The following is a 12,178-nucleotide window of genomic DNA, read 5'->3' on the forward strand; positions in this document are numbered from 1 at the left end:
GTTATATTTTAATTGATCTGATTGGTTACATTTTAATTGACGCACTTAACAAGTTGGTTAATTGTTACTGCATTAACACACCTTCACAAACTGGAAAAATGTATGTCAATCATTTAGGTCAATTTTCTTATGCGAAGCATTAGGCAGACACACATCTTGAAAAGTGATTCTCAGAGACTCATGGTTCATATTGTTGTTTAAAAAACAAGTCACCAAGCCCTGTTGGACCGATTGGTAACCATTGCAACAGAGAAAAATAGTTACTGCTGCAGTCCTCAGCCCGCTCCTCTGCACAAGCCACCCCGCACTCACTGTGCAGCTCGGTCCCAGTCTGTCTGGCTGGGATTCTTCCAGACCCCGAAGACACACAGATTTCCCACCTGGGGCACTGCCAAGTGTAGCCACTCACCAGCAGAAGGACTTTCCCCCTCGACTTTGCTCGTAAAAACCTTTTAACAGAAAAAAAGTTGGAGACTACTAGATAAAGAGAGATTTGAGAATTATGGATAAAAGTAAAGATGTCATTTTTTTATTTTACAGTCAGGATGCAAAGCTGACATTCAACTTCCCTAGCATCTACGCTGTTACAGGGACACAGACTTGAACTTTCGGGCAGTGACTATTACCCTTGAAGAATCAACTGACCCCACAACCCAAGTGTTGAGTGCACAGGCTTAGTCAGGCTTAGTCATGTTTCACAGTCAGGCTTCAGAAGGCTTTACCATGGTGAGGCTCAAAGTAACAGGACCTTCTCCTTCGGTGTGATGAGTGATTACCCAACCTATGTCTTGGGGAGGCCAGGCCAGTCCGCTCTGGTTTGTGCTGGTCCCTGGACTTTGGTTTCCATTAGTGCCTTTTCGTTGTCCTTTACTCATCTCCTGCAGCTCTGTGTCAGCCGTCGCTTGAGCTTCTCTTCCCAACTGACCTGGCATGAATGCACAACTCACCAAAATGACCGGCAGTTTCATCAGTAACCAACACAACAATGACAAACCAATAGCAAGAACTTCATGACAAACCAAAGAGAGTGTAAACACTGAAAGAGAATGAAACGATGTGTTGAAATATTATCTCGGGCTCCTCTTTCTCTATATATAGACTGACTTTTTACAAAGTATCCGAAGAAAGCGTCAGGAAAGACCTAGCCTGCAAGCTGAGATGACTACCTTTGCATGCAAGTTGGTATATGTTTCTCTTTTTTTTCCCCCAAATAGAATATGTTTCTTTTTTTTTTTTCCCCCAAATAGGTTTTTTCAGTACAGATTTTTTTTTCCTTTCTGCTATTCTAAAAGACCTATTGCATAAGTTAAGTACAGAAAGAAAAATAAATCTGAATCTAATGTGGTTAAAATAATAGTACGAAGACATAATTGAGAGATATCAAATATCTTGCAAGGAATGATTTTTAGAAAGCAAAGAAAATTGGATTTGAGAGCACTTCTTTTATATATTTAATGCCTGATACATGATAGAGGAAGATAAACCAAGGGAGTTCAGAGCAGAGCAAAAAAACAAGGCTGCGTGATTTGACAGATCGAGGAGGACCAGAGGACTGAAAAAGTCCTCCACAATAAAGGAGTTATCAATAACTAAGTATCTGAAAGATTAAAACACCAAAGGATGGAAATCAATCTTTTCCTGTCAAGGAGGTATAGGAAAAAATACACAGAAAAGATAAAACAAAGATGTTTTTAAAGAGCAATTTTAGGATGAATATTAAATAAATATATTTTTTAAAGTCTTCCTGATTTAAAAATCTATTAGAGTGGCAAAGCTACCCAAGAGATGCAACACAAAAATCATGCAACGGTGTTATGATACAGAATGAAGATAAGACTAAGAAATTTGCTGCAGGTGCAATATACATTTTGCACGTAGAACAGGGCTTACTGATTTTGTTGCTGATGGTCTGTCTCATGCTGATGTGTGGCATCTTTAGTAGCATGCCATCATTTGATTTATGAACGCACCAAATACCAGATTTATTCAGAACCGAGTTCTCTGAAGCCAACAGTTTTACAACATGGATAAATTTGATGTCCATTGAAACAATAACATTCATCTGATTAGAAATCAGCTTGTAAATGTTTAGCAGTTATTGCTCAGCATTGCCTTTGGATACGATTTGTTCTAGAGATAAAAGTGCAGCATCATGCCATCATTGCTGGACACATCCCCGCTAGGACTCTCCGTAACGGAGCATGGGGAGTGGGAGGGACTAGTGATCCCATGCTAGCGCCGATTAAGTTGCCCAAAGCTGGAGCCAGGAGCACTGAAGTGTGAATCTGGGTGCTGGGAGAAGTTCTCTCCTTTCCACAAATTTCTTACTGCCCTGTGCTTTCGCTGCTGTGGTCTTCCACTGTGCTAGCTGTAAGAGTTCCCACAGGCAAAACAGGACACCCGGGGCATGTCTGAATAGCTGCACTAGCTTCCTTTGGTGTTTTTCTTCCTGCCAGAAAATGAGCTACAACCTCTTCCTCCTGGCTTTTGTCCTGGGCATTGGTGGAACTTTCCAGTATGGGTTGCAGGTCTCCATTATCAATTCTCCTGCCGAGGTAAGCATGGACAGCTCAAAGCTGAGCTCTCAGCATGGATTTCAGTGTCCTTGTGCACTCCTCTATTTCCAGTCACTAGTTTTTCCATTCTGCTCTCAAAACTAGACTTGTGGCTTCCTGGTTCTCAGAGTAGCTGCCATCGCTCTTGTGTTTCATTGCTTTTTAACTTCTGTCTGGTATCACGAAACTGGGAAAGGGGAGGATGAGGAATATCTATGAAGTCAGCCGTGCTTCCATGACCGAGTTGTGTTGTTCACAGGATGTTCTGCTCTTTCCAGTGCTCAGGGACTCTTTGTAGCAGGTCCTTGGCTATGCACACTAGGTCTATGTGAATGCCTCTAAGGTGAAACAGGGCAGCAAAGAATTGTAGCTCTGGACAAATCCTTACCTCACTGAGGTCAACTGAAGTCAAATGTGAATTTCACCCGAAGCATCAGGCAGGATGCAGAAGTTGGACAAGAGGAACAAGTGGGAATGGAGGGGAAAGCTGGGTAACAAAACAGTCAGGGTCTAGCATATAAACAGAAGACCAACTTGTCCTCCTCTTAGTGGCACCCACTATTGATATTTAATATTGATAGTTACTGTGATTCATTGCACTGTGTAGCTAAAACATGGACTCCAGTAATGTTAGTGGCAAAATTCCCTTTCATTTCACTGGGGCTAAGGTTTCAGCCCAGGTGTTGATAGAAATGTATCAAACAAGACAAGTAAGTAGGTAAGAGAAGCAAAAAAGTGGTGCAATTATTAGGAAACATGCTGATTGAGTCAATTTCTTTTTTTTTTTTTTTAAAGTACATCAAAAGTTTCATCCGGGAGGCCTGGCTGAAGAGATATGGATTTTCTCCCAGTGAAGAGATAATTACTTTGATGTGGTCCTTCGTTGTGTCCATTTACAGCATCGGTGGGCTCCTGGGCTCCTTGTCTGCCGGATATTTGTCTGTTAGATATGGAAGGTAGGAATAATGATTATGCTGGTCTTTCTGATTATGCCAACACCTGCAAAAACAAGTGCTTGTCTCTTGGTAGAAATGCTGCTTGTAAAGTGGTGCTGTGAGCAGCCCAGGGCCACTTCAGATCAGTTCAGTGAAAAAAGAGAATGGTAAAAACTGCCAATGATCAAGGAAAATCATGCCATGGTCCTTGTAAATTCCAAAGCCAGTCTAGTTCAGAGGAACCACTTGGGGAGTGCATACCTTTTAAACATGAATTTCCCAGACACCTTCTCACAAAGGCTGTTCCTCAGTGTAGGTACTGGCTTCAGAAGAATACATGCAAGTGGTGCTGTAGGCATGAAAAGCTCCAGCTAGTTTTTCGGTCTACGACAAAATTTTCCCATTTCCCATTTGCTTCACAGCAGCTGATCTCAGTCTAACCATGATATAATTTGTCTCTTCTGTCCAGCCGTGAATGACACACAGGCAGTATTCATGCTCATATTAATTTAAATGAATTCCAGGAAGAAGGTCATGCTGCTCACCAACATCCCCGTTCTGTTGAGCGCAGCTCTGATGGGACTCAGCCGGCTGTCTGGATCCTTTGAGATGATCTTCATTGGGAGATTATTAGCTGGAGTTTGTGGAGGTAAATTTGCATTTCTACATATGGGATTAAATACCTGGGAGAGCAGTGACTGAGGGTCACAAGGTTTTACCAGTCTGACTGCATAAATTACAGATTTTCACTAAACTCTGAAGAGTGCCTGATTACTGAATGCACTTTTTGCTAAGAAAACACAAACATAATTAAATTAATCATGTGTGACAGCTCCATTTCTCATTTTTTTTACCTTCACATCCAATCCATATAAAAAGTGCTACCAACTTGTGAAAAAGCCAAAGCATGTGATATTTCAGGGAGCGTGCTCATTCAACAGAAAGCTAACCTCAGTTTTTTCTGTTGCTGCTGTTGTGGCTGACACTGCCTTCCACATTACAGACAAGGGAATGGTTTTCAAGCCAGGAATTGTAATTTCCATATGCCCCAGAAGGTTATACTCTATCAGTGTTTTGATCCCTGAGCAGCTGGATAAAGAAAATAACCAGCAAATGAATAAATAAATAAATTTTAGTGAGGATAAGTATTAATTCACTGAGTAAATGGAACATATGGTGTGATTATGTTAACTTGTTCATTTCAAGCATAAAATAAAACACAAGAGATCCTGAGTATACACTGACATGTCTAATCTGGGATTAAAGGGAGCAACAGCAATCCTGTTTCTGTGCCTGGAGGAGCCATGGTAAGAGAAGGCCAGCCTGATGAAGTACCGACTTCCCAGGAGAACATACTTGCTTAGTGAAATACTTAGCGAAGACGCAATGCCAAGGTGTTGGGAACACATTTCATGTGAGGCAGACCCATATTCAGCCCTGTAAAAATACATCTGAGAGCCTAACCCTATATGCCTTGCCCCTCCAAAACACCAGACCGACAGGAGTTTGTACTGCCCCGTCTCACAGCCATTTGTCGCTGCAGGTTTGGGTCTGAATATCCACATCATGTATGCTGGGGAATGTGCCCCGCAGAAGCTGCGTGGGGTGATTGCCATAACAGCTTCCACTGCCATCGCCATCGGAAAGTTTATAGGATTTGCTCTGGGTCTCAGGTAAGGGGGTCTGAGAGCTACTTAATTTCTTCTGTTATTAACATATGTGCATATGTCAATGCAAACCTACAGATAGGCAAGTCAATAAGTTTTTTAGACGTGTTTTCAGGGTACCTTAGGCAGCCAGACCAAATTGGCTCAGCATGAATTCCAGACTTAAGTAAATGGAAAACAGAAATCATACAAATATTTAATACTGAAGAATGATGTTGCTTCCTGGCAAACACAGATCAAAATACAGAAATGAAAACCTTTAACAGATGAGTTTTACTTTTTACTTTTCTAAGACAGAACAGGGAGCGTCAGATCAACCCAAACCTTCCTGAAAACACACAAGAAGCAGCACACCCACTCATCAGGCACTCATGCAAAACCAGAAAGCTATGGTGGATTCCTGCCCCTCAGCCCAGGCCCCGTCTGCCTGTCCTGTGCCGAAGGCAGTCTGTCCTGTCCCCGGGCACAGGTCGTTCTGCCTGCAGTGTACTCAGAGCTGCTGTTTGGGAAAGCCAGTCCCAGGCCGGGAACCCGCAGATCCTGTCTTTGTTGTAACTCGGTGGTAACTCTTTGCAGCAGAAGCAGAGGGATCAGCCACTGCAGGTTCTTTCTGGGTGCTCTGCCATGCCAGTGCTCCTCTCCGGGGGCTTGCAGGATGCAGTCAGGGTGCTGCACTCTCTGCTGAGCAACAGGTGGCAACGCTGTGTAATTTCTGTGCTGCAGGCAGCGGCATTGTGCTCCCCCCTTCCTCCTCCCTTCGAGATTTCGTTTTTCTGGACTGAGAAATGCTGGAGACCCCTCGGTGACAGCTGCCGGGACACACGCAGCGGAGCCGAGGGACCAGCCCGTGTCCCATGTGCTCACATGGCCAGTGCACAGCGATGCTCAGCTCCCCTCACTCTGCTGGTTTTGTTTTAGAGAAGTCCTCGGGGTGGATGCTCTCTGGCCAATTCTCATGGCAGCAAACGCGCTTCCTGCCCTCGTGCAGCTTTTCACCCTGCCCTTCTTCCCAGACTCACCCCGCTACCTGCTCATCGACAAAAAGGACAAGGAGGGGTGCATCAAAGGTAAGGAAGCGGGCCGCAAAGTATTCATTTTAGCAAAAAGTGGAAAATGTAGTAAAGCCCCACAGAAGCCTGGAAGAGATGTTCACTTGGGAAAGAGACTCTTGGCCTTTTGGCTCTGAAACCATCTGCAGTTTTAACAAAAGACAGCCCCTTCTGCTTTGGTGTTAGAGCTGTCTTGGCACTAGTATTTGCCTTGTCCTCTGCCAGGATCCTCTGGGGGACACGAGCACACGGAGCTTGTGCCCTGAGCAATCAGGGCACGGATGCAGCGCACCCTGGCTCTGTGTAAGAAACGGATGCTCCCTACCAGCATGCCATATCCACAAGCATCCCAGGTCTTCAGCAAGCCTAACAGCAGCCACTGACATGAACAGAGAAAGAGCCACTATGGCTTTTTCGAGTATGAAGAGGGAGAACTCTGGATGTAACTTATTTTTTATCATAGGAACTGTTTTTCCTTGTTTTGGTGTATGCCTGAGAGCTGTATGTGTAGCGGGAGGGGAGCTGGGGAAGGATCGGTGAGAATTTAGGCTCGATTTACACTGAAACCCTGTAAACAGCTACTGGCCAGTGGTGAGGTCATGTTTAAGATTTATGAGTAAAATCAGTTCACAATGAGCTGGGTCAGCGTCTAGGCTGAACCCAGATCTCTAGGACGTTCACACAGGCAAAGAGCCTGAAGCTGAAATAAAACTCTGCAAGGCAGGACGTACTCCCTGAGTCCACGTCTGTGCTGGGGAGCGTGGACCAGGAGTCACCTTCTCTTCCCGTCCATCCAGCTGTGAAGCAGCTCTGGGGAGACGGCGACCACGTGGCCGAAATAGATGACATGACTGCAGAGCAAGAAGCCATCCGTGGGGAGAAGGCTAAGCACGTCTGTGATCTTTTTCGTGACAAAGCTGTCCGCTGGCAGCTCATCACTCTCTTCCTCGTCTCCGCATGCACGCAGTTAATTGGAGTCAATGTGGTACGTGTGCTACTTCTCTCTGCTTTTTAGACTGTTCACGGTTCCTTAGCAAAAAGTAAGTTCTGCAATGAGTAGTAAAATGCTGATTCCAACAGGGGCTGTAAGGAGGCGATCTGTCAGTGTTTATTATAATCTATTCCCATGGAAGCTTTGGAGCTGGGATAAGGTGAGACCTATGTTTTAGCAAGTGTCATCTGAAGGCATCTCTATTATGATAACACATTTCAAAAATCAGACTAATTTTGCAAATTCAGAAAGACTTTGATATTCATAAAACCAATTTCTACCCCTTTCTTGCAGCAGTAAATATATCAGGAAGGGTCAGTATAAATTTAGCATATTCATGGTGGAATTTCTTCTGCGTTAGGAGGACTTACATCTGGAAAAACAGTAACTATTGAAATCACGGCAGAGTTTTAAAGATTCAATAGAAAGATAATTTAGACCATTTGCTTAGCAAGTACTGTCAATATTTCTAAGTGCTCCATGTCCTGCACATGAGACACTAAAACAGGATGTGTGCTCCATGTCCTGCACGAGACACTAAAGGATAAGGAATTATGTAACCTGTAACATAAAACAAAGGCCAGTGCTAAAAGCAAGCCAAAAAAAGAAAAAAAGAAAAAAAGACCATGTGTTACTGAGTTAGAAACAGAGCTCCTAGAAAAAGCTCTTCTACACAAATGACTCTCATGAAAACATTGAGGATTAATTACTGAAATCAAGATTTTCTTTTCCTAAGGCCTGATTAGTTATTATCTGTCAAAAAAGGCAAAACTAGTGTAAATATAACCACCTAGGAACAACCTTCACACGTTTCTGTGCTTTCCAGGTTTACTTTTATGCATACAATGTCTTCCTACAAGTCGGAATCTCCCCTGCTCAAACCCGCTACGTCTCCCTGGGAGTTGGGGTCACCGAGATCCTCACCACGGTTCTGTGTGTAAGTGGATCTTCAGCTGAATTTCATCCTGCTGTAATGCCTGTTTCATTTCAATCTTTAGAAACTACTGCAAATCGAGCTCTGGGAATGAAACTCCTGCAACAAATCAGCAGTACTGATCCTGCAAAACCAACTCCTTTCTCAGCAGGACTCTCGGATGTAGATTCATGGCAATGAACAGTGCAAACGTTTCCACTTTGCTGTCCTCCCAGCTATTCTTTGCCTGCAGAGTGCTGCCCCGGTCCTGCCCTGCCCATGCAATGCTCCCCACTGCCCTGCATCTCCCCAGCTTGCCCCAGCACCAGCTCCCGGTGGCAGGTCCAGCTCCCCAGAGCCCCCCGATCTGGCTGCTGAAGGCTCCTCCTCGTGCCTGCCCCTGGAGCTGACAGCGTGTCCTCCTGGTTCCAGGGCTACCTCGTAGAGCGGGCGGGGAGGAAGACACTGCTGTGGAAAAGCTACACAGTGATGGCAGTGGCTTTAGGGCTTCTCACAGTCACGCTCACACTACAGGTAAGGCCTCACTTGTGCATTTGAGTCGAGCATCACATCTTCCATTTTATTCTGTGGCAGACATCATTACTATCTCCCTTCCCCCAAATCACTCTTCAGCTGTAGCAGAATTATTCTGGGGGCTAACCATCATACTGACAGTTCCCAGCCACGTACACACAGATTCAAGGCAATAGGTTTATACAGCCCTGACCGCTGCCAAGACTATCTCCTTGTGAAGTGTGTGGAAACTGAGGACACAGATGTTTATGATACCAACCAGTGATGAAGATTGACCCTGTTTCTAAGGGAGCTGGACGAATAAAATTTTACTTTCAGGTTTAATTTGCTTTTTGTTTCCCATCACAGGATTCTTTCTCCTGGGTACCATATTGCTCTGTTGTACTCATCTTTATCTACATCATGAGCTTTGGCATTGGGCCAGGTTGGTATTTCATACTGGAATGTTTTCATATACTCCTGCCTTCCTCGCACAGCCTTTAGGAGAGGTATAGCTGCTCCACAGCCGGCATGAGTCTATGCTCCTGATTCAGTGGGGGGAGATGTTCCAGGTCCTGGAGCACTCCATCGTGTGGTAGGAGTTAAAATTTCATTTCCTACCGCATTCCTGCATGCCTTTCTCCTGAAGGAGCAAGCAGCTCCTCAAACACTTCCAGGTCAGATAAAGCCATCAACTTTCATGGTGATATGAAGTATGAGTTACAGAAGCATCTTGCAAAATTTTTGATTTTTCCTTTTTTCTCCAATGTTTTTTCAGCTGGAGTATTATGCCTCCTGCCCACAGAAATATTTATTCAGTCATACAGACCAGCTGCTTATGTTTTTAATGGTGCTTCAAACTGGATCCAACTCTTCTTCCTTGGCCTTGTGTTCCCTTTCATTGTGGTAAGCAAAGCATGGTGTGTTAAAACTCTGTTTGGAGGAAGAGGTACGGCCCTTCTTGAACCCAGAGCCTGCTTCTCCTTTTCAACACTTAATGGACAGAGCCCACACTAACTGCAGTTCTGATGGTCTCTTGCTTTTTACCTAGATACGTAGCTGAAGTGTAGCAAACCGACAAAATGCTGCTAACTGTGCACCCTGAGAGTAACGCTGGCAAACACGGAAGGGGTGACAGGCATTGACACAGCCAGAAGTCATCTGAGTGTCACGAGGGGCTCCCTGCTTTTCCCTCCTTGTCCTGTGTGTCCTTTGGGGTTGACGTGGAAAATGGCCATGCCGGTATTTGTCCCAGAGGTCTCACCCAGCACTAATAAGTCGCAGGGAAACAGAAGCCCCTAACATCTGGGGACTGTGCAAGGAGGGACAGCGCTAACGCACAACGTACCTTCCCTAGTCTAGCACTGACTGAGAAGGAGTAGAGAGGAACAGTAACTGAAATGTAGCTCAGCACCTCTCTGAATTGTCAAGCAATGACATTCAATGCCTGCTGAGCGTACAGCTTCCCTCCCTAGGGCAAGAAAGGAGAATTAGCTTGCCTTAACACGCAGTGCTGTTCCCAAGGTGGCTGCAAGCAGGACTTACGCCAACTGTTTTAGTGAATACAAAACTAGAAACACATATCATAAGAGAAAGATATCTAAATCAATTTATATGAACTTATTTTCTCCTTTCTTTTCCCATAGGAAGGCCTTGGTAGTTTCTGTTTTATCATTTTCCTGGCATACTGTCTGTCCATGGCTATCTTTGTTTTCCTGGTGGTGCCAGAGACCAAAGGAAAGACGATGCTGCAGATCATGGAGGAGTTCAACCGCCTGAACCACCGTGGGAAGAAGGGACAGCCGGCCCTACCGCAGAATAACTGCTCCCTGATGATTGTTACTAGACTTTAATACCGAACTCTCCAGTCCATATTTTGTTCGAGGACTATTTTGTTCATATTTTGAAACTACAGCTTTCTTGAGCTGCTTGTGACCATGTTTCTGTGACCTGCAGCATGGTCTTTATATATATATATATATATATATTTCTTTTTGGAGGATATTCATTGCCACATTTGAAGGAGAAAGGTATAAAGGACATTAAATTCCTGGGGAGAAGGAGACACTATGTTAGAGAAGCATCCAAACATAACCTGCCATCTCTAGCCAAAGTTACTGCTTTGTACGTTGTTTCTGAGATTCTTCTGTTCGGACATACAGCAAGTACCAGTACTGCAAGAAAGCATGACGAAGAAAGCAGAGCTGCAGACAAGCACGAGTAGGCTAATCCACAGCAGGTCTGTTCTTCTTCATCAGCAATGGCAACGAAGCATGTCTTCAGCCTGGACTTACTGCATGTCAGAGAGGAGGAACCCTGAGTTTCAATGGGATTCAGTTCCCAAGAGTTTCTGGTACCGATGAGACAAAGAAGTGTGGTGCCTCTCCCAGAGAACCCAACCGGTGTGTGTCTGAGTATTTGCTTGTCTCTCCAGGTCTCCAAGTACTCCACATTCCCATTACAAAATTTGGGAAAAGGGCCTCACTTTTTGTATTCATTGCTATACAATGTGACACACCCTTGCTTGTAGTGCTTTGCAGTTTACTGATAAGGAAATAAAAAAGCAGAGACTTGGAAAACACATCCCACATCGTGTCTGCATTTGGCTTTCAGTGATTGAAGAGTCAGGGACAGAGGAGAGCCCATCTCTGGGATTGTGTTGTCAGGGTCAAGGAATCCTGTGTCTGTTCTGGAAATGAGACCTTCACTACTGGCTGTTGCAGATGCTGCAATAAAATGCAATAAAATTTGCGAAAGGACCCGAATGTCGAGTGGCAGTTTCTTTTGCACCCTTATCCTCCTGCTTTTTGATCGTCACACCACTCTCTAACAAGATTTGTGGCAGTGCCAAGAGCTGATAACAAAAGCAGTGGCCTTCCCCCGGTGTGCTGGGTTTACGTGACAAGGGCTTGGTAGTGGGGGGCTGCAGGGGTGGCTTCTGTGAGCAGAGCCCAGCAGCTGCCCCGTGTCAGACAAACGCCGTTTCCAGCAGGTTCCAAAAGGGACCCGCTGCTGGTCAGAGCCAAGCCAGTGAAGGCAGATTTAAGGAAGGGTGAAAACACTGCACAAGAGCAGCTGGGAGACAAGGGTGAGAAAATGTGAGAGAAACAACCCTGCAGACACCAAGATCAGTGCAGCAGGAGGGCAGGCGGTGCTCCAGGAGTGGGAGCAGGCTGTCCCCCTGCACCCATGGGTCCCACACGGAGCAGATCTCCACGCTGCAGCCCGTGGAGGAGCCCCCGGTGGAGCAGGTGGATGTGGCCTGGAGGAGGCTGCGGCCCATGGAGAGCCCCCGCAGGAGCAGGCCCCGGGCCGGAGCTGCAGCCCGTGGAGAGGAGCCCACGCAGGAGCAGGGGGTCTGGGGGGAGCTGCTGCCTGTGCCTTTGAAAAGAAAGGACTAGGTAAGACTTTTATCGTTAAAAAAAAAGTCTTAACTTGGCCTGGTCTTTCTCAACCTTACTGGTTTACAGTGAGGAGTGGTTTTGTGTCTTTTAAGTGTCCTTTAAGACACTAAAAGCTCATTTCCTTATACCTGTCTTTTTACAGTGTCATCTT

General features: G+C 45.2%; 1 protein-coding gene across 3 annotated transcripts; it reads left to right on the plus strand.

Annotated features, from left to right (window-relative positions):
- The first annotated feature begins 1,047 nt into the window (after nt 1-1,047).
- LOC106031295 (solute carrier family 2, facilitated glucose transporter member 11-like) lies at nt 1,048-11,382 on the plus strand. Of its 3 annotated transcripts, none has more exons than XM_048064012.2 (12): nt 1,048-1,178; nt 2,457-2,555; nt 3,351-3,511; nt 4,015-4,139; nt 5,034-5,163; nt 6,076-6,224; nt 7,004-7,191; nt 8,024-8,134; nt 8,543-8,644; nt 8,993-9,068; nt 9,402-9,529; nt 10,270-11,382. In XM_048064012.2, exons 1-12 carry the CDS (start codon nt 1,173-1,175, stop codon nt 10,474-10,476), a joined length of 1,482 nt encoding a protein of 493 aa, XP_047919969.2. In that variant the 5' UTR covers nt 1,048-1,172; the 3' UTR covers nt 10,477-11,382. The 3 variants fall into 3 exon arrangements, with proteins under 3 accessions (XP_047919969.2, XP_066834761.1, XP_013029044.2); XM_013173590.3 differs by having other exon boundaries at nt 1,128-1,182; XM_066978660.1 differs by lacking the exon at nt 8,543-8,644 and having other exon boundaries at nt 1,125-1,182.
- The last annotated feature ends 796 nt before the right edge of the window (nt 11,383-12,178 follow it).

The sequence above is a fragment of the Anser cygnoides genome, chromosome 17, assembly GCF_040182565.1.
Source record: "Anser cygnoides isolate HZ-2024a breed goose chromosome 17, Taihu_goose_T2T_genome, whole genome shotgun sequence".
NCBI classification, from domain to species: Eukaryota; Metazoa; Chordata; class Aves; order Anseriformes; family Anatidae; genus Anser; species Anser cygnoides.

Bases quoted from the DNA above. Each gene is read 5' to 3' on its own strand.
- LOC106031295 (XM_013173590.3), top strand. From the start codon at position 1,159: ATGACTACCTTTGCATGCAAGTTG. The intron at 8,645-8,992 runs GTAAGGCCTCAC...TTCCCATCACAG, and splicing joins CAGTCACGCTCACACTACAG to GATTCTTTCTCCTGGGTACC. The intron at 9,069-9,401 runs GTTGGTATTTCA...ATGTTTTTTCAG, and splicing joins GAGCTTTGGCATTGGGCCAG to CTGGAGTATTATGCCTCCTG.